This window comes from Leucoraja erinacea, chromosome 5 (assembly GCF_028641065.1).
Source record: "Leucoraja erinacea ecotype New England chromosome 5, Leri_hhj_1, whole genome shotgun sequence".
Taxonomy (NCBI): Eukaryota; Metazoa; Chordata; class Chondrichthyes; order Rajiformes; family Rajidae; genus Leucoraja; species Leucoraja erinaceus.
The window spans coordinates 57,802,392-57,829,970 of record NC_073381.1 but is presented as its reverse complement, the minus strand read 5'-3'; the positions used below and the strand labels follow the sequence as shown (position 1 = coordinate 57,829,970).

The following is a 27,579-nucleotide window of genomic DNA, read 5'->3' as shown; positions in this document are numbered from 1 at the left end:
AAGGCTGTAACAGGTCTATCAGCCCCATTCGTCTTGGCTCCCTTGGAATTAGTTGATTTGTGATTGATTGATTCTTGGAGAGAAACATCAAATACATGTTAAACAATCACACACACAGGTGTCTTCGTTCCGTGAGCAGCATAAAACTTCTCAAGACTTGGTCGGGGGAGCAGGCCACGTGATGGCTGGAAGCTCCTAGCACGAACCGGCATGGAAGCAGTGAATACTTGATTCAATCGCTCAACTTTCGACAGAAACAGGAAAGTTGTTTGGTAGCGGTATTCATGTCTGAGCAGCCCTATTTAGGATCCACTCTGCTACATCAATTCTAGATGGAGGGAGCACTTTGAAGATCTTCTACATCAAACCGCCTCATTTGTAAAAGAGGCGAACAAAAGAAGAGATTCAAAGAGACCTTGAAAGCCAGCATGAAGAAATCGACATCGACAATTGGGAAACCAATGCCAAGGACAGGAAATTCTGGCGAACCATCATCCAAGAAGGAACAGCGACCTTCGAAGCCAACTGATGCGCAGAATTAGAAGGAAAGAGAAGAAAACGTAAAGAGAGGCAGTAACAACCTAAGCCCGATCTACCATCTGGAATTTCCTGTCCTGAATGCCGAAGAACTTTCAAAGCCAGGATTGGACTCGTAAGCCACCCAAGTCTATAAAAACAACAGAACATAGACCATCATCCTGGACCTCGAGGGATAACCACGGCATGCAACAAAATACTAAACATGACTACTTTCATTTACATTGACATTGCTGTGTCCCAAACATGGTGCCCTGAAATGGGGGAGAACTGCTGTAATTTCTACATGGCAAAACCGAAATGGATAAAAATGGCCTTTATTAAATTCTGACAATGTGCACTTTAACTATATGTGATTTTTTCTATTACAAATCTCAAATTGTGGAGTACAGAGGCAAATAAATAAATGATGGATCTTTGTCCCAAACATTATGGAGGGCACTGTATATCAACACCATGCTCATAGACAGGAGTCACTCATATCTAAATTTAATGTTTACAATAACATCCATAACTATTTTCACAATCACTTCTAGTTTTCAATGGCCAAACTAAATCTGCTAAAGCAAGGCCAGACACAATGTTAGCAAAACTGATTCACCTCTCAAGTTAACATTTGATCATATGCATCCTTAAATTCTTGAAAACAATAAGTGCAAATTCCAAATCAAATTTTGAAAACTAATCTAAAACATACATATGACTAGCTTTACGCTTGTCACCAAACAAAATTTATACAAATCAGTTACATATTTAAAGACACAAAAGCAAGTAAAAGCTACTTTGTCTTATTGAATATGCACAATACTTTAATCGGCGATCACTGACATTTACCATCTCTATTAATGTAACACATTTGATGTTTGCATTCATCCTAATTATTAGCATGTTTATCCATTTAATCTGTTAAACATTATAAAGCTGAGGTGTTAGCCATGCAATAAGTGAAAATTTACCATTGTCATAACACCCATGTGTATAATTACACACTGATCTTCAAATACTGCTTTTTAATTTAGTCACAAGTCAAGCTAGGTATTGCAACAGCAAACCACATGCTTTTTTAAATGTTGGCTCTTCAATCAAATTCACGAGTTGTCAAAACAAGTGGTGCGACCAGTGTCCACCCATAGAGTATGATGCAAATCCAGCAGGAAGAAATCTTCACCCAAACTGATGGCCACCTACTGGTCATTTCATAAGATGAATCAGGGCTGAAAGGAAGAAATAACAATTATCATTCATGCGCTGATTATGCAAAATATGATCAAATTAACAGACATGGGTATTCTTCATATTCAGCTATATACCCTGATTGGTATTTTCTTTTTGTCCTTACTGTGTTTCATAACTGATGCACTATTCCTTGACTATTTTAGTCAGGTCACTTTTCACACAGTAATTTTCTAACTGCTCTTTACAAGATCACTGCCTCCTGCAATAGGATACTGTGCAGAAAATCACTGTATTATGTTCATAGCTCATGCTGGGATTAAAGTGGATTTCCAACTGCAGTACCAAATTTTGTGAGCTAGGAACCAAAATCTATTATACACCTTTAAAGTGAATATTTAGCTCCTTCTTCAAATCACGGAATTTTTGCTTTAACTTTGCTATTAAACTTAAAAATATCCAAGTACAAATTCATCATGTGTCAGTGAAGCCAAAATATACAATTAATTCTGATGCATAAAGACACCTTAAATATTGAAGTTTTATCTTTTGACTAATTGTCAGTACGTAAACAAACTACTCATTTTATTTCCCCCCACAGAAGACGCAGTAGCAGATTGAAATGTAATACTTTGTAAGATTATCAACAGCAAATTAAATGTTTTGATTTTAAATATTTATGTACCTATACCAGTTGGTTAATGTCATCATAATGTAAAGGGAAGCTAAAAACAGCATAAAATGAAAGAAGGAGTAGCTGTAGGTGACGCCATCTTTTTCATTATCTTCTGCACGATGTGCATCATTGTTATCGTCCAGTGAGCTGTCACTTCGAGTAATTCCTTCTTCTATAAGTGTAGATTCGTCACTTGTTAGAGTGAGTTTATTAACCTGGCTGTTTGTTGATGTTCGAATACTGAAAATGTAAAAGACTTGATATGTTACCACTTACTGTAAACAAGCATTTACTTCACAACAAATTGTTCAGTACACTATCACAACTATTATTTTCTGCTTGTCAGAACTAAACTTGCTCAGAATTGGGAAGTGTTAGCTAAGTAAACAAAAATCATTGATGGTTATTGTGTTTACCTCTTATTCAAAGTTAATGACCTTTGATAGAAAAGTAGATATTAATTTTACTATTCTTATAGAAATTAGATCTTTGTTTCTCTATAGTACAGACTGAATGTGTAGTGCATCATTTGTATAGGTAGAATTCTGCTTCAGAAATTTGGTGTTCTCATAATCTGGGGCAATACTCAATCAAATACTGCCTTGATTTTAAGGTCAGTATTTCTTGTCTAAAGAAATGGGAACAATAGCCCAATGGTTGGGGTGATCATTTGCACATAGAAAAGTGTTCCAGTTCAAGATGAATAATTCTTGTCCTAAGATGGTGCTTCAGCATATCTTCAGGACAGAATTTTCAGCCTTAACCAGCTACACCTGTTTCACCAATAACCCACAAGTTGGAAGTGAGGAATTTCACTGATATATATGGGCAATGAGAATTTGGCAGGAAATGGCCTGAGATCCTATCATTCAAAGTATTTTTTTATCATTTTATGGCCAAAATAACTATGGTGGCACATCCTCCACATCACTGGATGAACGTAATTTCAACGCTCAACACCATCCAGGAAAACTCAACCCTTTCAATTGGAACCCCATTCAGCATCATAACTAATCATTTCTTCCACATCAGTGCCATGTGCCGTCTATAAAGTGGCATATATCAGAACAACTTTGAGTGTACCTACCAACCCACCCCCTGCCAGGTGTAGGTCTCCCTTCAGTACTCATAAGGTCCAAAGCCAGCACTCCCTATCCAACAACATTATGGAAGACCTTCACCATATTTCAGAGGAGCTGCTCAGCATTAGCTGCTAGATTAAAACAAGGGAAAATAAACATTGGCCTTGGCAATGTTTAAGAAGGAACTGCAGATGCTGGAAAAATCGAAGGTAGATAAAAACTCAGCGGGTGAGGCAACATCTATGGAGCGAAGGAAGAGGTGACGTTTCGGGTCGAGACCCTTCTTCAGACTGATGTGGGGGTGGTGGAGGCGGGAAGAAGAAAGGAAGAGGCGGAGACAGTGGGCTGTGGGAGAGCTGGGAAGGGGAAAGAGGGAGAAAGCAAGGACTACCTGAAATTAGAGGTCAATGTTCATACCGCTGGGGTGTAAACTACCCAAGCCAAATATGAGGTGCTGCTCCTCCAATTTACGGTGGGACTCACTCTGGCCCTGGAGGAGGCCCAGGATAGAAAGGTTGGATTCGGAATGGGAGGGGGAGTTGAACTGCTGAGCCACTGGGAAATCAGGTTCGTTATTGAGAACTGAGTGAAGGTGTTGGGCAAAGCAGTCGTCAAGCCTAAGCTTGGTCTCACCGATGTAGAGCAGCTGACACCTAGAGCAATGATGCTCACAGGCGAAAATTTTTTTTTTTAATTCAGAAATAGAGCTCAATGTTCCTGTTAGGTTATGTATTTAGTGCCAAGAATTTATAAGTATCACCTTCATAAAAATAAAGTTCTGGAATTACTCTTAAAGACAGCCACACATGTACTAGTGTTCTTGCATATTCTGAGGAAGTAGAACGGACTAAAATATACAGTTGGAGCAGAGGATCAAAGTTTGGAAGATGTGATCTCTAAGAATAGAATTCGAGAGAATTAGTATGATAAATTATAAATTGACAGGATGCAGTAGAGTTAATCAAATATGGGTAGAAGATTACATGTATAAAAAAAGTCAAGACTAAAGATTCTGCATGCAAGTTTTAAGGGTTAAGAAGTCTGCCAAGTTGAGAAACAGGGGTCCCGGTTAGCGGGTCTGCTTCGTTGAGACACTTGGGACCTATTTTAAAGAGTTAAAGATTTGAAATACTTGGGGCATCGTTTTAATTTAAAGAATTGAGAAGTCGGCTTTCTCTCTCGCTCTCTTTTTTCTCTATCTATGGGGTATACTCTGGATAACATTGAAGGAGGAACCCCCTTTCAACATATGTGTTATTTGAATTCTAAGTATAATATGAAGTATTATAAGTATAATATGTCAGCCATGATCATATTGAATGGTGGTGCAGGCTCGAAGGGCCGAATGGCCTACTCCTGCACCTATTTTCTATGTTTCTAATAAGAAATTTGGAATATTAAGTTACATGCTGACCACATGGTTAGAAAATGAGAAAAGGTTGAGGGATCCCTTTTCCTGACAAAGCAAAATAAGGGAAATTGGCAGGGAAATTCGGACAGAATTAAGCATTTCCTGATTAAGATAGCAAAGAAGAGGAAGGGAGTAAGGACTGAGGCAGAAGAAGAAGAGAAACAGTATTAAATTCAACATTGAGAGTTAAAACAAATCTGCCTTCCAGATTTGAATAGCTTTTGGCACAGAGCAACAGAACAGCAGGCAACCTTGCATTGTTAAGCCTCGAATGAGAATGTGGGTCTTTGTTTGTGGAATTTGAGACCTTATTGGGTGTGGCCAGACTTTGAAAAAGGGGTGTTTGATTGGTCGCCACTTCAGTGGGTGTGGCCAGACGTTGAGTGACGGGAAATCTGACCAATCACGATTTGGATCATGTCCAATCACAGCGTCCAGGATCCTGACTGACAGGGAATTGGACCATCCTACCCTGCTGCCTATCATTGTGCAGATTTATGGTAGAAGGAAAGAAATGCAGTAACAGGTTTTATTTCCAACTTAATTTTCTCGTTTCAACAAGAAGGCTATCACAATTTAAAGACTTTATAACCACAATTGAGACCTCCGTCCTCCCAGAGCAATGCCTGAGCTAATAAAACATAGTGGCTTGTAAAATCTTACTTGTAAATTTTTTTAAACCATGTTTTTGGTGAGAAAAAAAAAAAAGGGTTTTGTCAGAAAAAGGGACATTAGATTACAAAGAGACTTCTTTGAAGTAAATATAGTATGAACTGCTTTTTTAAATGGCTTTTTTACATTCTTTTGTGTATGTGTATGGGTTCCTTTAAGAGACTGAAATGCATGGGGTCCCTTGGTGCAATTTCACTACAGTACTCTCCCTAATGTTTGGGACAAAGACCCATCATTTATTTATTTGCCTCTGTACTCCACAATTTGAGATTTGTAATAGAGAAAAAAAAAATCACATGTGGTTAAAGTACACATTGTTAGATTTTAATAAGGGGGGGAAGAAGAACTATGTATAAATACAGCTGTAATTTCTACATGGTGAAACGAAAATGTATAAAAATACCCTTTAATAAAATCTGACAATGTGCACTTTAACCACAAGTGATTTATTTCTATTACAAATCTCAAATTATGGAGTACAGAGGCAATTAAATAAATGATGGGTCTTTGGCCAAACATTATGGAGGGCACAGTAGGTGGAAATTGTCTCCGTGAGATGCATTGTATTACAAATAAACTGGGAATTTGAAAATCTTTTGGAACTTCCAACCAAAGAATAGGTGTTTTGCAAATTAGTTTAACTTTCATCCATAACGGAGGAAGCATTGCAGATTAGATTCAATGTTGAAAAAGAACTGTACTGGCATAAAGTTGCAGAATCCATAATCGCATCACTCTCCAATCATCTGCTAAACAAGACTACACATTACAACTTACTTACACTATGTCATTTTTATCAGAGATTAAACAAAAAGACATACAAGCAGATCAGGATCAGGTCATTTTCTGATTAAATCACAAAATATTTAGACATGGTTAAAATAATTAAACACCAGATAGGAATTAGAAGCCCACCAAAGCAAAATGTTACCTTAAGATGTAATGCAAAGGGAAACACATGAGCAACATAGAATCAATAACAAACCACCATCATTATTAACGGCCATTTACCCAATCCTTTATGATGTGCAAGTAAAATGTACAAGCCACACACTATGGTTTTAACTAACAATTTTGTTGTAGTCACTCTCCAAGCATGCATTTAAAAAAGTCTTCATTTGAGACTAAATGCACATCTATTAACAAAAGAGAGATACTGACCTTGAATAAAGAACACACAGCAAAAATAGGATCAGTCCAACAATTCCTTGTGCATCCCACCATTGGATGACCTGACCAGGGACATGAGTTCCGGTGCTGTTGTACCCAATCATGCTCAGCAAACTTGGATTGCATTTTCGATCTGAAAAGAAAAATAAGCATGAAAAGAAAACTCCTCAACGTGATTAACAGTGTGTTTCAAGTTGCTCCACATACTGCAACTCCTTATCAAATCTGGCTATTCAAGCTGATAACATGCTCAAAGTATTTTGAAGTTCGAATCATATAAAATGACAAAACCTGCTTCAAATGCTAGTTTCCCGTTAGATCAAAATTAACCTTTCAAAAAGATTGTACATGAAAGAAGGAATGTAGCAAATATATTAACCACACTGGTTCTTAAAATCTAATTGGCCAATGTGTGTTTTATTTGCTCTCACGCAGCCATTCAATTTTCAGAATTTTAAAAAGTAAAATTAAAATTACTAAAAATGTGTATTGTATAATAAACTGAAACAGATTAACATTCAGCATAGACAAAAGTGCTGGAGAAACTCAGCGAGTGCGGCAGCATCTATGGAGCGAAGGAAATAGGCAACGTTTTGGGCCGAAACACCTACATCAGTCTGAAGAAGGGGTTCGGCCCGAAACGTTGCCTATTTCCTTCGCTCCATAGATGTTGCCGCACCCGCTGAGTTTCTCCAACACTTTTGTCTACCTTCGATTTTCCAGCATCTGCAGTTCCTTCTTTAACATTCAATGTACTCAATTAAACAGTCTATTTAGACCCAAACAAAATCAATTCATTACTATTGGTCCCACAAACATTTAGGAGACCATATAGCCTGTTAAATCTATGTTGGCTCTCAGAACAAATCTCATCAATCCCATTCCATCAAATTATCTTTCCAAGAACCTGTTCTCTCAGACATGCCTACAAACTCCCACTAGTTCTCCTGCCAACCGTTATGGACTATTTAGAGTAACCAATTAACCTATAATCCAATATATCCTTGAGATGTGGTAGAAAACCTGAGCACCTGGAGAATACCCACCGAGAGTCATGGAGAATGTGCAAACTTCACACAGATCACCCAGGATACTGTGGCTGTGAAGCAGCAGTGCCAACAGTGGCACTATGCTACCCTTGGGATTCCCGTCTTCAGCAACTTCAAAACAGTTGACAAAATATAAAACTATAGGGCCATTGACCCTACCACCGGTTGTGGCACAGTGGTGCAGCGGTAGAGTTGATGCCTCATAGGGCCAGAGACCGCGGCTCGATCCTGACCTTGAGTGGTCTTTGTGGAGCTTGCCTGTTCTCCCCGCGACCACGTGTTTCCTCCGGGTGCTCCGGTTTCGTGCCACATCCCAAAGACGTGCAGGTTTGTAGGTTAATTGGCTTCTGTAAATTGTACCTAGTGTGTAAGATAGAACTAGTGTACGGGTGATCATTGCTCGGTGCAGACTCGTTGGGCCGAAGGGCCTGTTTCCACGTTGTATCTCTAAACTAAACTAAACATTTCACGTATAGGCAAATACCAGTAGTAAATTTCATGGAAATACTACTTTTCGAAGACAAAAAAGACCTTCTCCCATTGATCTGTTAAGTAAAATTAAAAAAAAACTTGGTAAAGCATGTTTGGTTTCGACCCGAAACGTTGCCTATTTCCTTCGTTCCATAGATGCTACCTCACCCACTGAGTTTCTTCAGCATTTTTGTTTACTTTCAATAATATTTGTTTTTTTCTAAATGGAGAATTTTGGCATTAGAATATAAACCAAATCTTTTAAGGCAACTCATCAACATAATTTTCAATTGACAATGCAAGACCTGAATATGTGCAGCATTTTTTTACTTCACGAACCTACTCATTTATGACATTTAGGAAAGTGAACAAAGTACCTGGTTCATTGGTCATTGCAGACCATGTTAGATACATGACGTACAAGGTGATAATAGAGGATTGCAGCAAACCAGACCGAGGCTGGGACTCCTGAAAATAGATCCTCAGTATAAATTGCAGATTTGTTTCCCCCATAAAGTAACTTTATATACATACCCAGATACAGACAGTATAAGCTTGCAGTCTTATCCCATGCTAGCTTAATTTATCAGTAGGTTCACCATTTTGTCTTCGGAGCTTTGTCATACATGATCATGCTACTGAAGAATATACACAATGCATTTATTTTTGAGGAGGTTAAAGGGTGTGGACATTCTATGACTTACTATTTGCTCAGATTTTGCACAAAAGATCATCAAAATTGCAAAATGATCCTCAAGTTTGCATTATTAAATTTAAAATATGTTTTTTTTTTAAACAATATTAAAGTATTCACAGCTCAAATGTTTTATGCTGAAAATTAAAAACCCAAAATCAATTGCTCAAGCAAAACTACAATTGGGCAGAAAAAAATAAAATAGACTAAATATGCCAGCATCATTAAAAAAAGTTAAATAAAAATATGGGAAATTGTGCTAAATTTGTATTGTCAATTGCTCAGTATCTGCAAGGCTCGTTTTAGGACACAAAATAAACTCTGTTCTTTTCTGTTGCAAAGGATGAGGTGTCTTCAAAATAATGGGTTTGAAGGAGTAGATTAGGTAAATATTTCCTCAAGTAGAGAAAGCCACAATAAAATTCAATCTTTTTAAATTAGTGTCAAGAAATGAAACATTGAAAAATACAGAAGGAATCAATATCTCCCTTTCCTCCCACCCCACCTCCTTAAAATAATGGATTCTGAATCAATTGACATTTTCAAGACTCAATGTAGGGGATAAGTGTCATTAGTGCATTAGGGTTACAAATACAGTTAAGCTGCACATCATTCATGATCAAATAATTCCAGGAAAAGATCCAAAGGGTTAAATGAGACGTTCTGTTACTATGCTTCTATAATTATTTACTTAAGCTCATGAACATAAAGGGAAGATGATTTTTTTTGTTGATATAAACCCTGAAATCCAAACTTCAGGTCAACTGTTCTCAAGTTTCTGGAATGTACCTGTATCTTTGGAAGGATAGACATAACAGACGATGCCACGCATAACAACATATTTAAACTGATGAAGACTTTGTTCTCAGTGCAGCCCTCAGGATGTGTGTAGTAGCAGTAGAAGAGAACTATGGCAATGAAGGACAAAATGTAGTTCATACCAGTTGCGGATAGCAGTGCTGTAAAAGAGAGTATGCAAATTGCTGGTGCCACAAACACTCATTTCAACAAATTTCAGCAAAATATTACAAATTTCATCCATCCCTAATTTCATATGCCCACCCCTCCAAAGATTCATATTATTGCCACTCTCATGAGTTATTACTCCGTTTGCTTTACCTACCTGCATACCAGCACCTAGAATTGCCCTCTTCCATTTTTTCAACCCACGATTCATTCCAGGAGTGGGCAAAATCAATTAGTAGAACCAACTGGATTAAAATGAAACAGAATGCACCAGCCATTCCGACATAGAACCAGACTGTAATAAAATAAAATAAAGCTCAAAACATGGCAGTTTAATTTGTCTTGCACCTGTTATATACAAAATTTAAATTTGTACATTTGCAACATTGTGGAAAGATTCCATTTACTAAGTGAAAAAAAAGTTACCGTGATAAACCGTTTTTAAAGTTATTTAGTTAAGTAAAAATTGAACTTGTTTTTGCAGTTGCTCTTAAATGTTAGAACAGAAATGAAAACTAATGATTATAGAATTTTTTTTTTTTAATTAATTAATACAAAGCAGTTAATTATATTGCTGGATAGCTTTGGGCCTGGAATCGCTAGAGTTTAGATGAACGAATGGGAGATCTCATTGAAACCTACCAGATAAGGAAAGGCCTAGATGCCGTGGGGTAAAAGGATGCTTCCAGTAATGGGAGAATTCAGAACCAGGGGGCGGAGCCTCAGAATAGACAATAGGTGCAGGAGTAGGCCATTTGGCCCTTCGAGCCAGCACCGCCATTCATTGTGATCATGGTTGATCATCCACAATCAGTACCTCGTTCCTGCCTTCTCCCCATATCCCCTGACTCTGCTATCTTCAAGAGCCCTATCTGTGTGGAAAAAGTGTTTCCTCATCTCTATCCTCTATCAAGTGTTTCCTCATCAGAGCCGCTTCCGGTAGGCGGCGCGGCTCTGGCCAGCAGCGGCCTCTGCAGCCTGTCCGCGTTTTTATTATTTTTGTCTGTGTTTTTATGTAGTTTTTGTTATTTTATGTCGGGGTGTGTGTGTGGGGGGGGGGGGGTGGGGTGGGGGGGGGGGGGGGGGGACTTTTTAAAATCGCTCCCTGCACTGGAGACCCGACCTTTTCTCGTCGGGTCTCAGGTGTCGTTGAGGCCGCAACGAGGAGCGGCCTCCAACAGGATGAAGCCGGGGACTCAGGTGCCGACTCACCGTTGCCGTCGCGGAGCTGGCTGGGTCCGGATCGGGTGGAGCGGTGAAGGAGCACTGCTGCTGCTGATGCTGCTGCTGCTGCTGCTGCTGCTGCTACCGGAGAGTCGGAGGCTCCAACGGCAGGTCTGTGGACGACGGCGCCGGGAGCCCGCGGCTCCCTGGAGAGAGACCGCTTTTCAGGGCTCCTGCAACGGCGACTTCTCCCGCCCGAGTTGCGGGGTCGAAGAGCTCCTGGAGCGGGGCCTAACATCACTGCCCCGCGCGGCTGGAATGGCCGTGGACTCTGCGAGCGCACACCGGGGGCTCCAACACCAAGACCCGGTGTGCGACCTCGCACCACCCGGCGTGGCTTTAATGGCCGCGGGACAATCGCCATCGCCAGCCGGGGGCTTTGACTTTGACTCTGACATCGGGGGGGGGGGGGGAGAGTGCAGTGGAGAGATAAGTTTATTTGGCCTTCCATCACAGCTATGTGATGGATGTTTATGTTAAATGTAATTATGTTGTGTCTGGGGTCTATTTGTGTGTAATGTATGGCTGCAGAAACGGCATTTCGTTTGGACCTCCAGGGGTCCAAATGACAATTAAATTGACTCTTGACGCTTGACTATTCTAAATGGCTTACCCCTTATTCTTAAACTGTGGCCCCTGGTTCTGGACTCCCCCAACATCGGGAACATGTTTCCTGCCTCTAGCGTGTCCAAACCCTTAGTAATCCTATGTTTCAATAAGTTCCCCTGTCATCCATCGCATCGAAGAACATAAAAGGATTGAATGATGATTAATTTTTATAGCCAGAGGGTGGTGAAACTGGAATTATTTTCCACAGGGGGGCTGGGAAGGCCAAAACATTGGGTATTTTCCAGACAGAGATTGATAAATTTGTGATTAGGAAGGGCATCAAATGTTACGAATAAAAGGCAGGAGATTAGGGTTGAGAGGGAAAAATAGATCAGCCATGATTAAATAATGGCGTAGACTCAATGTGGTGATTGGCCTAATTTTGCTCCAACATTTTATCGTCTTACAAATTTGGATTGAACCCTGCTAAGACCACACTGAAGAGTGTAACATAATTCTGGATGTAGAGAAGATTTATAAGAAAAAAACAACAGAAATGAGAGAGCATACGCAATGGATATATAGATCGGGTCTCTGAAGTTGAGGAGTATAGGGGGTGACCTAATAGAGGTATTTCAAACAACAAAATAGTTTATAGAGTATTTCCACATAGGGAAGAGAGGATCATGATGCACTGTCAATGCAAGGTAGGTAATTCAGAAACAGCTCAATTCCACAAAATTGGAGTAAACGTGGAACCTGTTACTGCAATGAGCACAGTATAAAAGCTGCAATGAAGAGGCTGACAATCAGGAGGGAAAAGAGAAAGAGAGATACAGAGACTGCTTTTGAGAAGGATGGATGGAAGAAGGTTTGCATGAAGCATATATGCCAGCCTGGACTGGTTAAGTTCTGTTTAATATCATTATGTATTTCTATACAGTGTCGCAGATCAGTGAAATACAGTAATAGTTATTTCTTAAGGATCCATGGCTCTACCCCAACACTACCACTGTGTTGGTGCCCTCAGCAGCATCCATTTCCTGCAGATCTACTGTCACCTGCCCCCCCCCCCCCCCCCCCCCTCCAATCCCACCACAGATAGAATAAAGAGAGTCCCCTTGGTCCTCACCTCCTAAGTCTTCAGATGGAGCATATCTTTCCATGACACTGCCACCAGCTACGTGATCCAACCTCCTGTCACACCTTCCCCTCCCATCCCCTTTCTGCTTTCCGGGATTATTCCCCCTGGTTTGTCCATCCCTCCCCACTTATCCTCTTCCTCTTAAGCTATTATCTCCCACTACAATGGTAGGTCAGACACCTGTCTCTAAAACTCCACCTTCACCACCATCGAGGGACACAAACAGCCCTTCCAAATAAGGCATATGCACCTCCTCTATTCTTGCTTATTGTTTTAAATGCTCTTGATGTGGCCTCCTCTACATCAGTGCCATCAAGCACAGACTAGGCAAGCACTTTACTAAGCACCCATCCATGGTCCTGCATGACCACCTGGAGCCCCAAGTCACTCACCATTTCAATTCCCCTACTCATTCCCACACTGGCCTGTCTGTCCTCTGCCTCCTCCACTGCCAGGAAGACGCTGAATGCAAACTAGAGGACTACCTCACGCTCTGCCTCTGTAGTCAACCCACATGAACATTGAATTCTCTCATTTACAGTAACCAGCCTGAACATCGGTCCCACTATTCACCCAGATCCTACCATTCATACCTTTCCTTTCCATAAACCCCCATCCCTTATTTGCCCATCACCCACACTCCTCCTGACAGGACACCCTCCTCCCCTCCCCCCCCACTGTTCCCATCTGCCCACCCTACTTTCCTTTCGCAACAGATTCCATCATCTGCAGCACCTCCTAGTTCTACCAATCATCCTAGTCTCTGCTACTATTATTACCCCTCTCTCCCTCACCAATCCATTCCTTCTCACCTGGATCCACCCATTATGTACCAGCTCTTGCCTCAACCCCTGTCCATTTCCCTCCACAGATAGTGCCTGACCTGCCGAGTTCCTTTAGCAGTTATTTTTACATTAGTTGATGCCAGGTCTGCAAATTAACTAAAAATGTTTTCACTGCTGGGATTTGACCTTGAACAGAGATTTTCTTCATGCAAATATGCAATAAGTTACCTGCTATCAATATTTTGTGTAAATTGCTAAACCCAAAATTAGCTACATCTAATCTTGCTCCACCAAGGATGTATTATAATTGAATCAAGAATTCGTCCATGTTTACATGAAACATTACCGAATTACAATAAATTGTTAAGAATATTAGTACATTCATTAGACAAACCTGTTGTAAAAGGTCCTTCTGGGATAAAGAAAGCACCCACGGTGATTGCGACCACTGTAGCAAATTTAAAGAACCAAAATCTAAAGAAGAATAAAATAAAGCAAGATTATCATTGAAATTTGCAGTTCCAAACAGGTTTGCAGTTTTAAACATCCTTTTCATTGTCAAAGCAGATATTGGACAATAGCATAAAGATGTGCCTGAACAAATTATTACACAAAGGTGAAAACAAATGGACATCAAAGTTATATAGGTTTGGAGTTAGAGCAAAAGATAAAGGATTGAGAGGCTAGAATAAGGATAACAAAAGTAAAGAAAAATCCTGAAGAACTGAAGGTGTGAGCACATTTGAAGTTAATCCAATAGTCTCCATCCTCAAGGTAACTTAATTAGAAAATATTCTTAATTAGAATTCATTGTTTCAATCCCAATTATCATGTGAGTGATGCTGTACTTCCCTTGATGAAGTAGCTTACAGGTAATACCAATGAAGCCCATAAGTATATAATTCATCAGTAGATCTTGCTGCTGCTGCCTTTTTGTGTCCAAAGGAGAAGGGTAGGGTGATTTATGGTGAATAAAATAAAAATAGAATATGAAATCAAATATAGCAGAGGAACAGGTCTTTCAGCCCACAATGTCTATGCCGAACGTGATGCCAAGCTAATTTCCATTGCCTGGACGTGATTCTAATCATTCTATATGCTGAATATCCAAGTGCCTATCTAAATGCTCATTATATCTGCCTCCACACCATCCTTGGCAACACCCACCGCTCTATGTAAAAATAACATGCCCCGCATATCTTTAAACTTTTCCCCTTTCACCTTAAAGCCATGCACCAGTCTTGTGACATTTCCACCCTAGAAATGAAGGTTCTGACCATCTCACCTTCATCATGCTACTCTTTATGTTATACACTTCTATCAGGTCTCCCTCAACGCCTTAGGATTCAGTGAAAACAATCAAAAGTTGACCAGCTTCTGCTTATAGCTAATACACTTTGTATATCATTGTATATTAATAATTTGGACAAGGGGGTTGAAGGCTTTGTGGCACAGTTTGCAGATGATACAAAAGAGATGGAGGGGCAGGTAGTGTAGAGAAAGCAGGGGCTGCGGAAAGACTTGGGCCAGGTTGGGAGAGTGGGCAGCGAACTGGTAGATGGAATGTAGTGTAGCAAAGTGTGGAGTCATGCATTTTGGCAGTAGGAATATTCTTTGGCAGTAGAGACTATTTTCTAAATCCAGAAATCAGAGATGCAAAGGGACCTGGGAGCGCTGGTGCAGGATTCACAAAAAGTTAATCTGCAAGTCGAATCAGTAGTAAAGAAAGTAAACTCAATGTTAGGATTTATTTCAAGAGGGCTTGTATACAAAAACAGGGCTGTAATGTTGAGGCTCTATAAGGCGCTGGTAAGGCCGCATTTGGAATATTGTGAGCAATTTTGGACACCATATCTGAGGAAGGATGTGCTGGCTCTGGAGAAGGTCCAGAGGATGTTTACAAGAATGATCCCAGGAATTAGTGGATTAACCTGTAATGTTTCAGAAAGAACTGCAGATGCTGGAAAAATCAAAGGTAGAAAGGTCTCGACCCAAAACGTCACCTATTCCTTCACTCCATAGATGCTGCCTCACCCGCTGGGTTTCTCCAGCATTTTTGTCTACCTTTAATCTATGATGAGCGTTTGTCAGCACTGGGCCTGTACACGCTGGAGTTTAGAAGAATGAGGGGGGACCTCATTTTGAAAGTTGGATAGAGTGGATGTGGAGAGGATGTTTCCACTAGTGGGAGTGTCTAGGACTTAAGGTCATAGCCTCAGAATTAAAGGACGTTCTTATGGGAAGGAGATGAGGAGAAAAGTATTTAGTCAGAGGGTGGTGAATCTGTGGAATTCTTTGCCAGAGAGGGCTGTGGAGGCCAAGTCAGTGGATATTTTTAAGGCAGAGATAAATAAATTATTGACTAGTACAGGTGTCAGAGGTTATGGGGAGAAGGGAGGGGAATGGGGTTAGGAGAGAGAGATAGATCAGCCATCATTCAATGGCAGAGTAGACTTGATGAGCCAAATGGCCCAATTCTACTCATATTCCTTGTGACCTTACGACTTTAACCCAGAAACATTCTGGTAAACCTCTTATGCACTCCTCAAAGCTTCCACATTCTTTGTGTAATGGGGTGACCAGAACTGCACACAATACTCAAAATGCAGACAAACCAAAGTTTTATAAAACTGAACATGATTTCCCGACTCTTGTATGATGTCAAGCATATCATACACTTTTTTTAATCATTTACTGGCGCTGCTATTTTCAGGAAGCGATGAACTTGGAGACCAAAATTCCTCTGTACAACTTGTCACTAACTGCATACTTCCCCTTCAACCTATATTCGACCTCCCAAAGTGCAATACCTTACAATTGCTTGGATTAAACGCATCAGCTATTTCTTGGCCTGTCATTTGACAGCCTTCCTCATTGTCTGCACCATCTACTTTTGTGTTGCCTGCAAACTAACCAAACCCATGTATCATATCAAATATGCTAGCACCACAAATAGCTGATTACCTAACCATCACATGAAATCAAATTACTAGTAACTTGCAGCTGCATATCCCACCCCTTCCACTTTTATGAATTAGAATGATATATATTACCCATTGTGTACTGTAGCCCTTGGATCCTGGCTGCTCTTGACTTTAATCATCAGCAAGGAAAATAGAAGGAAGAACATTGCCATGCCAAAGCAAACTCTGTACACAGCCTTGTATCCAACCAGCACATCACAGTTCATCTGTCCATGGACACCAGGAATGGTTGTACCCATTCCACCATCACAAAACCCAGGAATCTGCATAGGGAAAAGAGAAGTAGAAAACTTAATATAACTCATCATTCTGACATAAAAACATGCAAAGCAGAATTAAAAATAAATTTCTTCTGTGAGGAAGTAATTTATTTTCAACACTTTGCAAGAACAGCATTTTCTTCTTTTCAAGAGGGCTGCAGGGAAAATGCTGGGAACTATAGGCCGGTGAGCTTAACATCTGTAGTTGGTAAGTTACTGGAGAGTATTCTGAGGGATAGGATATACAGGCATTTGGATGGGCAAGGGCCGATTAGAGACAGTCAGGATGGTTTTGAACGTGGGAGGTCGTGTCTCACAAATCTGATTGATTTTTTTTTAAGACGTGACTAAAAAGGTTGATGATGGCAGAGCAGTAGATGTTGTGTACATATACTTCAGTAAGGTGTTCAACAAGGTGTCGCATGGTACGCTGCTCTGGAAGGTTAGATCTCATGGGATCCAAGGAGAGATAGCTGAATGGATATCAAATTGGCTCCATGGATGGAAGCAGAAGGTCCTGGTGGAAGGTTGCTTCTCAGAATTGAGGTCTGTGACTAGTGATGTGCCACAGGGTTCGGTGCTGGGCCCGTTACTGTTTGCCATCTACATCAATGATTTGGATTAGAATATACAGGGCAAGATTAGAAAATTTGCTGATGATACAAAAGTTAGTGGTTTTGCAGATAATGAAGAAGGTTGTGAACAATTGCAGCAGGATCTGGATCGATTGGCCAGGTGGGCAGAGGAAAGGTTGATGGAATATAATACAGAGGTGTTGCATTTTGGATGTCGAACAAAGGCAGGACCTACACAGTAAATGGTAGGCCTCTGGGTAGTGTTGTAGAGCAGAGGGATCTAGTTGTACAAGTGTATGGTTCCTTGAAGGCCGAGTGCTAGTAGATAAGGTGGTCAAAAAGGCTTTTGGCACTTTGGCCTTCATCAGTCAGAGTATTGAGTATAGAAGTTGGGAGGTCATGTTGCAGTTGTATAAGACGTTGGTGAGACCGCATTTAGAATATTGTGTTCAGTTCTAGGCACCGTGTTACTTGTCAAGCTTGAAAGGGATCAGAAAAAATTCACAAGGATTTTGCCTGGACTAGAGGGTGTGAGCTATAGGGAGAGGTTAAGTAGGCTGGGTCTCTATTCCATGGAGCATAGGAGGATATGGGGAGATGTTATAGAGGTATACAAAATTATCAGAGGAATAGATTGGGTAGATGTACAGTCTTTTACCCAGAGTAGGCCCAGATGACATAGGTTCAAGGTGAAGGGGAAAAGATTTAATAAGAATCCGAGGGGTAACCTTTGTATGGAACAAGCTTCCAGAGGAGGTAGTTGAGGCTGGGACAATAACATCATTTAAGAAACAGCTGGACAGGTACATTGATAGGACAGTTTGGAGGGTTATGGACCAAGCGCAGGCAAGTGGGACTAGCGTAGCTGGGACATTGTTGACCGGTGTGGGCGAGTTGGGCCAAAGGGCCTGTTTCCACACTGTATCACACTATAACATGCAGAGGTTATAAGAAGATAGTGTTTTTCTCCGACAGTGCTCAAATGACAAACTGTTCAATTTACTTTAAATATGATTCATATTCAATTGGGCTATTTCCCTACAGATTTCTACTCTTCAGCTCTTAGATTCTGTTCATCATGAACTAGAAGTAAAATGATGCCATAGTTTCATAATAAACATGGTGATATAATGCTTGTACATCTGGAACAATAAAGCAGTGCAGAATTCTAATACTATTTTGAGTATTATTTTAATGATACAAATATCAATGAAAGTCAATCAGTTCACCCGCATCTTTATGGAAGGACGCAAATAAAGATTTTCAGGTCAACTCGTCCCTTCCTACCCAAGCCACCCCCTCCCCAGGTATTTTCCCCTGCAACCGCAGGAGATGCAACCTCCTTTACCTCCCCCCTCGACTCCATCCAGGGACCCAAACAGTCTTTCTAGGCGAGGCAGAGGTTCACTTGCACCTCCTCCACCGCTGTTCCACGTGTCAACTTCTCTACATCGGCAAGACCAAGCGCTGACTCGGTGATCATTTCACTGAACACCTCCGCTCAGCCCGTCTTAACCTACCTGACCTCCCTGTGGCTCAGCACTTCAACTCCCCCTCCCATTCCCAATCTGACCTTTCTGTCCTGGGCCTCCTCCATTGTCAGAGTGAGGCCCAGCACAAATTGGAGGAACAGCACCTAATATTTTGCTTGGGTAGTTTACACCCCAGTGGTATGAACATTAACTTCTCCAACTTCAGATAGCACTTGCTTTCTTGTCTCCATCCCCTTCCCAGTCTAGTCTTACCATCTCCGATTACATTCTATTTTTGTCCCACCCCCTCCCGACATTAGTCTGAAGAAGGGTCTCAACCTGAAACGTCGCCCATTCCTTCTCTCCAGAGATGCTGCCTCACCCGCTGAGTTAGTCCAGCATTTTGTGTCTACCTAAAGATTTCTTGTTCCATTCTCGGTACAGAGAAAATGAAACGCTTACAAATACGTAGAACAAACAGGACGGAACCTAGCTGCTTGATTAATATATTTTTTAGGAATATTATGCACGATTGGCCTCCTCCCGTCCTACACTCAAAATTGTCTTTTAATCGTTTTTCCCTTCCACACATATCCAGCATTCTCTGACAAACCAACAAACCATTTGGCTCTATACTCCCCGTGATAACCATCTCCACATTTTTACCACTGTAGCAGTTTCTCCAACATCCAACATGTACTTTGGTGTGCTTTGCACGTACAGCAAATCTAGATTGCCAACATATACTCAACCTTCTTGAGCTGCTCTTCCATTCCTGGCATTAACATAATACAAGCCACTCCCACTCCTAGCAGCAGAAAGAATGCAAAAATCAATCGAGTCACTGTTGAATTCTTCCCACTTGGGCAGCATCCACAAAGAAGGCATGGTGCACTGCCACATAAACACGGTATCTGCAAAGAGAAATAAATGAGATAATGAATGTGACTCCAAGTAGTCATATGGAGAAAACAGATAGTCACCTTTAGAGCTTACTTTCTAACTAGTCTTTCAAAACTCTGGCCCAAAGTCCAAACTGACTACATTTGTGGTTTAATGCTAAGTATAAAAATTTCCAGCCCACTTCATCTGTGTCAACTTTCAGAAAGAACATTGTGCTATTTTATGTTTTTTGGGGGGAATTTTATGATAAAACCACAAGTGCCATGCAGCATAATTACTGGTGCTATATTTAACATTGGAACTTTAGCCCAATCGTTGGTCCTTCCTTTCTTTACATAAAGGATATATCCCTGTTGCTTCATTTCATTAAATATGGGGGGATGGGGGGGGGGCGGAAGGACCGATCTCCATAATTTAAATTTGTTTAGTGTTTAATATTTTAATATTTTCTGCAGCATTTAGAATTTAAAAAGGACCCGAGTGCACAAAGTTCAAGAACACAACATGGCAGTAATTTTGTGTTGCATCAATTTTTTTGGGAGATAGGCAGGATGGAAAAAGTCCCAACTCATCCAATGCAGGCTGGGTTCAGCGAGAACACTGTTAGTCATGTGTTAGCTTTGCTGCATCTGTTCTCTGTAGAAATCTTGAAAATGAGAATAGTCAGTGAAATTAAGTACAATTGTTAACTGGACTGAAAACTGACTTAGCAAGTTTGTGGCACATGAAATTCAATGAACCAGGCAGGCAGTGTCTTTGGACAGCAACCTTCACACATCAGTATGGATTTACTCAGAGCTTCCTGGCAGTCACATTATTCTTAGGTTCTAGGAGGCAAACCTTCTTGCACCATAACCTTCAATAACAAGTTGTTAAGTAATCAGTTGACTTCCAGAGGGCATCAGTAATATTTTATTTATTTTTAATTACTCTTTTAAAAGGATAGATGAAATGTAACATGGATTAATTCAGAATTACACATTCCAATACAACAAACAGAGGTCATACTATTGTGAATGAATAGTATATGGAAACGAAAATAAACAACGGAATTAACAAAGGTTAATCTGCAAGTCGAATCGGTAGTAAAGAAGGCAAATGCAATGCTAGCATTTATTTCAAGAGGGCTAGAATACAAAAAACAGGGATGCATTGCTGAGGCTCTACAAGGCGCTGGTCAAGCCGCATTTGGAGTATTGCGAGCAATTTTGTGCATCATAAATGAGGAAGGATGTGCTGGCCCTAGAGTGGGTCCAGAGGAGGTTTACAAGAATGATCCCAGGAATGAGTGGATCAATTTATGATGAGCATTTGACAGCAAAGGGCCTGTACTTGCTGGAGTTTCGAAGAATTAGGGAGGACCTCATTGAAACGTACCGAATAATGAAAGGCTTGGATAGAGTGGATGTGGAGAGGATGTTTCCACTAGTGAAAGACGCTAGGACTAGAGGTCATAGCCTCAGAATTAAAGGACATTCTTTTAGGAAGGAGATGAGGGGAAATTTATTTAGTCAGAGGGTGGTGAATCTGTGAAATTCTTTGCCATGGAAGACTGTGGAGGGCATCAATGGATATTTTTAAAGCAGAGATAGATTCTTGATTAGTACAAGTGCCAGGGGTTATGGAGAGAAGGCAGGCAAATGGGGTTCAGAGATAGATAGATCAGTCGTGATTGAATGACTGAGTAGACTTGATTGGCCGAATGGCCTAATTCTGTTCCTATTACTTATGACCTTATGACCTTACGAATTACACCGCAGGTCAGCCTGCATTAGTGGACATAAAAGGGCAGTTTGGTAATGTATTTATTTAATTATGATTTGAATTTGAAGTTCAAATTTCTTTAATCAATTATCACAATAGATGAATATGTTAAAGTAATACTGGAATATACCAAGGAATGTATATTTACATATTCTGTTGTGCTGCTGCAAGAGAATTTCATTGTTCTATCTGGGACATATGGCAATAAAACACTTTCTTGAATGCTACAATATGCACAGGTAAAAAAATCAGTGCATTGGTGCTCATTTTTAACGTGTTGGACAGTGAGTGATAAGAAAATTAAAGAGTAAACCACAAACAGCTAACATGCGTATCAGCTGGAAATATCACGCCCGAATTCTGCCACAAGATGGGAACCCTCCCATCCTTGCAGCCTGTGCCTACAAAGAGCAAGATGAAAGGCATAATAGAGAATGCAACGTCTGATGATAATCATGTCAATTAATATACATGACTGTAAACACACAATCATTTAATCTTTAAAAATACACAACTGGTGAATTTACAACTTAAGGGGGAAAATATACATATCATCAAGTATTCATAGCAGCCATCCCAACGTCCACCCACACTCGTAACCAGGAACGAATTATTTCTGCAGGCAAAACGACTAATACAATGCAAATCCTTTTGATATAAAAATTAATTTAAAAAAAAAGAAATCACCACCACCATCCCTCCCCGTTTTTTTAAATGAAGACTTGTCTCACAACCATCTGACACCCTCTTCTGTAATATTAGTATTAATGTCAGCACAGAATGCATCGGTTCAAATAACTGGCACTCGGGCACTTTGCGATCTAGCAGCTGGTCGTGTGTCGAAATTGGTTCTGGAAAGGATGCAGACGTCGTTGCCCAATGCTAGACACCGTTAGTCCTTGGAAGGCCCCGTTCCTCATGACTCATCTCTTCAGCATCACGACCCATTGGCACCAACACTCCAGGTAAATGGCCCAGAGGAGACAAGGACAGCGGGGGCAGCCCAACAATAACACTCGGCATTCAAACACACACCCGACACACACAAAATGCACAAGCAACAACAGAAATCCCGGGCAGCCAGAAGCCAGAATCCATCAGCGGCTCAGTCGTCTGCCTTTGTTCGCGGCTCCAATTCGCCTCCAGCCGCTTTATTCACAGGTTAATCGCAAAACATTATTTGGGCCACAGCACTGGAGCTGCATACATACCCAACTTGCCAAAGAGCAAGCCCCGAGAGCAGCGCCCATCCCTGCTGCTCCGCCGGTTCCTACGATGCAATGGCTCGGGATTGACAGCTTGTTTACTTGCGCTCCGCTTCCGCTCCCGGACTCCTGCCAATCCCCAACCTGCAGCGCCGCACATGCTTCCGGACCTCGCCACTAGTATCACTGCAAATACACTCACATCATTTCACACTTCACAATCAGGAAGATGCAATGTTACATGTTTAAACCCCTTGTCATGGGTGCATGTGGCAGCAGAGTGAATTTCCCTCGTGTTATTGTTCCACAATGCTGCTGCTTTCAGTGACACCTTTTCCTCATATTTCTATATTTCCTGGTCGTATGTCTATTGCTCAGAACCAATACTAGTGACCATTTATTGCTGATTATTTCCAACTCTCTGCATCTTTTACAAATAACAGCATTCCTTTCTTCGCAATATTATGTCGTTTGGTAGCAATGGTGGTAGATCAATACTACCCTGGTAAATCCCGTCCTAAATTTGCTCTTCTCTCACTTCCTTTGCAACTCAAAACTGAGCTTTATAAAATTGTTTCATATCTTCTCCACACTGACATGGTCTATCTCATAATTTCCAACTCTTCTATCCTGATCTCACACCCTTTGATAAGCAAATGGTGCAACAAAGGCCAGAGATGAAAAGACAAAAGGTGTGAGATACTATGGAGGGTCCAAAATTGTGAGCCCAGAAAAAGGAATATATTTCACATGTTATAGGAGTAGAATTAGACCATTCGGACCAAAAAGGAATATAGATGGGGATGGGTAGAAATGTGATGGGTAAATCCAGATGGGGTTCTCCTCTCTCTTTTTCACACCCTCTTGAAACTGAATGTAGAGGGGCAAAAAAAGCTGGAAAAGGGAAGAGGCAGGACAAAGTGTGACAATGCAGAGGTGGGGGGGGAGTGGTGTGGGGGGTTGACAGGCAGATGGTTGGAAGGCCAGAGATAAGAACAGCAGGCATGCAACAAGTTTGGAGAGTTATGGATTGTGAAGCCCGATGGAAAAATGCAACGGGATGGGAGGGGGGAAAAGGAGGAGGGGGGGAGGAGAGGGGGCGCGGAGTTAGAGGGGTGAAGTAGTTGGGAGTCTAGATGAGGCACAGGCTGCCTTTTCTGCAGTTTGCATAGCTGTCTCACTCTAACAATGGAAGAGGACCAGCTCAAATGGACAACGGGCCAAAGGGTCTGTTTCCATGCTGTTTAACTCTACAACTCTAATCAAAATAATAAATGTGATGAAGCCTGACTTGCAGTGGTTATATATGTAAATAGAAACATGTACTAAAAGTATATCATATCAAATCATAGATAGTATAATTAATACCAGGTTGACCATTTAAATTGAGAAGAGATTAGGAAATTGCAACATTGGTTATAGTAATTCTGATGTGAGTATTCCACATTGTGGTCAATTTTCAGGTGTAGTTATTTTGGATAAATCGCATCTATATTTATGGATTGAAACACTTCATGTTTACAAAAAGGGATGCATTGTGAAATCATATTGAAATTAGCTTGCTTTGACCAAAATGCTTTAAATTTTATAATGTCTACAGCATTAATCTTAAGAGCTTAGATAATTTATTAAGAGTTATTTTGAAACCCATTCTTTTCCAAGAGCTCTGTCAATAACAGATCTCCAGTGGATATAAATGATAGTTGTCATGTTCCTAATGGTACCTTTAATGTTGCTGAGTCACTCCGATGAGACTGGCAGAAAAATAATCTCTGTAGTAAATCTCCATCTTTTGTTTTCCGCTGCTGTTGTGAAAAAAACAGTGCTGCTCTAAGGCATTGTCAGAGTAAATAGGAAAGGCCTGTTTCCCTTAGCTGAAAAAAACAGACAGCATCTATTCAAAATTATTCATAGAATGATTAGTGTAGAGATGAGTAAAAATGATATTTTCTGCCAGAAAGGCTGGGAGAGGCAGAAGCCCTCATCAAACTTAGTAAGTGCTTTTACATATCATATGCTTGAAAGGTGGTAATTTGTGGGAGCAAAGATCAAATTCCAGGTGTGATTGTGTGAAGAAGCTCTTTTTTGAATAGCATGGACATGATGGACCAAATGGCCTCCATCTGTTTGTAGATTTTATAAGAGTCTTCTCTGGGTTTTTTTAAGGCAATTTCACCAGACTAGGCAGGCTTTTCATTTTTTAAAACCTCTGCATACTTAACAATGCTAGATGGTGGAAACATGTTAACATTCATGATGAACTACTCTGCAAAATATATAACAATAGGAAATGTATATACATTTTTTTTCTCATTTTGAATCCATCCATCCATGTATGGGTTTGTGAAGGCTGGAGTGCAGCTGCCAAGAACCACAGCAACCAGAAATCCGTCAGGAATCCTGGTGACTGCACAGGACTGGCAGCTTTCTGTAGACCTGGTGAAACAGCTGAAGCTGGTCATAGACTGCCCTAATCAGGTCTGGAAGGCAAGGTGTATGCCCATCGAGGTTAACTGCAGAGGTTTTGCAGGGCAATTGCTCTACAAAGCCTTGAGTGCACTGGGCATCAACGGAATGGAGAGGAGAAGAACCATCAAGAACACCACAGAGGCAGCGTAGAAAGCCTCGAGATGGCTCTGGATCAGGAGAGGAGGTCCATGAGGAGGAGAGAATGCCATGTGAACATGTTGTGGTCTGATCAACCATGGCTGGGTCACCTATAGCCAATAGTTAACAGGTAGTAGTTATACCACACTCTAACTAACTCTACAGAACGTTTTTCCTTCTATTATTTATTATGTAAAAGAATATGTGTGTTATGATTGTGCTTATAATTTGTTTGGTTGTTTTGTTGTTTGTCTTTTGCACAAAAGTCCGCGAGCATTGCCACTTTCATTTCACTGCACATCTCGTATGTGTATGTGACAAATAAACTTGACTTGACTTGACTTGACTTGACTTATACAATGTGTCATCAATGCATCAATCCACATTCCTCAGTAAATGTATTACAATTCAAGGGAGAATTTCTTAAACTCACTATCAGGGCTACCGGACTGCAAGCACGGGCTCAGGTAGCCATGATCATATTGAATGGCGGTGCAGGCTCGAAGGGCCGAATGGCCTACTCCTGCACCTAATTTCTATGTCTATGTTTCTATGTAAAGCCACGTTATTTTATTATTCCACGTTATTTTATTTGCCGCTGTGCCTCCGTCCCGCTCTGCTTCTTAGTCTCCGTGCCGCACTGCCCCTGTGCCGCTATGCTTCCGTGCCGCTGCGCCCTCTCCCTCTGCACCCCTCTCCCTCTACGCCCTCTCCCTCTGTGCTCTCTGTGCCCCCCTCTCCCTCTGTGCCGCTGTGCCGCTGTGCCCCTCTCTCCCTCTCTGCAGCTCTCTCCGTTTATATGCAGAGGGGTAATAGAGAAGTGCTCCGGACCACAAGCTCACTGACTGAATGATACAGACGTCCTGACTGACAATCACACCCTTCCGATCAATTATTTTAGGGTAAGCCTTTCTAGAGAACATGCTACTTTTTGCTTTTCCCATTTTCAAAATATAGAATTTTGAATTTGGTATTTGATTGGTACAAAGCTCGTAATATGTATGTTTTGTAAGCACTGTAACTTTCTACATTTCTACTTTTGGGTTTGGCTCATGGAATTTTTTCCCACACTACTAATTATATTTGTAAAAACATATTTAAATACGTGAAATTTTCAATCTTTCCCAACCCCTTATAAAATGCCTGAAGAAGGGCCCTGACCCTAAACGTCGCATAGCCATTCCCTCCATAGATAGACACAAAATGCTGAAGTAACTCAGTGGGTCAGGCAGCATATTTGGAGAGAAGGAATAGGTGATGATTTGGGGTCGAGACCCTTCTTCACACCCTACATCAATCTGGCCTGACCTGCTGAGTTCTCCAGCACTTTATGTTTTGCTCTTAAAATAAATCCGTGGTCCGCTGAAGAAACAACACGATAGACCACTCTGGAAGTGCAAGTTTTGCTGTACAATTCATACTGTAGAACATATCATAATACACCCTGAGTGATTTAATGTATATTATGATTGATAAATCTACTACTATTAATGGGAAAACTGTTCTAGTTGTCTGCTTGAGAGCAGCAGTTGGTGAATCTTCCCAACCCATATCATTCTATTTTAACTTAGAACTTGGTGCAAATGCAAAACCTATATATGATGGGCTTCTAAGTTGCTTACAAAGAGGTTTTTTTTCAATACAGTACCTAAAAGAAAATATGATATCACTTGTAACTGATGGTGCATCAGTAATATTAGGACAAAATGCAGGGGTTGCAAAACTATTTCTTGATGATTTCCTTAGTGCAACTGTTCGGCACTGTGCAGTCACAGGCTTGAACTCAGTGGAGGTGATGCTATAAGTGAAGTTGCAGGTATGACTCATTTTCAGATATTTTTTGATAAATTGAATTCCTTATATCATAAGTCTCCTAAGAATCAGTTAACTGCATGTGCTGAGGCTCTCACTGTCAACTGTTGAAAATTGGTTGTGTTTTCAGTGTGAGAAGGGTTGCTTCATCTTACTGAACTGTAAAGGCATTGTGGCAGTCTTATAAAGCTATTTGGGAGCATTTTGGAAAAGCAAGCTGTGATGCTTCAAGATCTAGTGCAGAGAGAGCAAAGTACGAGGGGCTGAGAAAAGTATTAGAATCATCAGCTTTTGTAAATAATTTGGGCTTGTTGATGGACAGTTTGCTCGAGTTGTCTGAACTGTCACTTGCACTGCAGAACCGAAATTGTACACGTAGTAAAGCACATGAGGA

At 40.8% G+C, this 27,579-nt stretch overlaps 1 protein-coding gene across 1 annotated transcript; it reads right to left on the bottom strand.

Annotated features, from left to right (window-relative positions):
• Nucleotides 1-838: 838 nt before the first annotated feature.
• serinc1 (serine incorporator 1) lies at nt 839-22,928 on the bottom strand. The gene is made up of 10 exons (XM_055635728.1): nt 22,773-22,928; nt 19,647-19,808; nt 16,657-16,850; nt 13,998-14,077; nt 10,059-10,196; nt 9,725-9,894; nt 8,619-8,709; nt 6,713-6,854; nt 2,396-2,626; nt 839-1,751 (listed from the first exon to the last, which is right to left on the bottom strand). Exons 1-10 carry the CDS (start codon nt 22,809-22,811, stop codon nt 1,616-1,618), a joined length of 1,383 nt encoding a protein of 460 aa, XP_055491703.1. The 5' UTR covers nt 22,812-22,928; the 3' UTR covers nt 839-1,615.
• Between the last annotated feature and the right edge of the window lie 4,651 nt (nt 22,929-27,579).

Bases quoted from the DNA above. Each gene is read 5' to 3' on its own strand.
- serinc1 (XM_055635728.1), bottom strand. From the start codon at position 22,811: ATGGGCGCTGCTCTCGGGGCTTGCTCTTTGGCAAGTTGG. The intron at 14,078-16,656 runs GTAATATATATC...ATTCTTCTTTAG, and splicing joins AGGGCTACAGTACACAATGG to ATTTTGGTTCTTTAAATTTG. The intron at 1,752-2,395 runs GTACATAAATAT...TCTTCCTTTCAG, and splicing joins ACATTAACCAACTGGTATAG to CCCTGATTCATCTTATGAAA.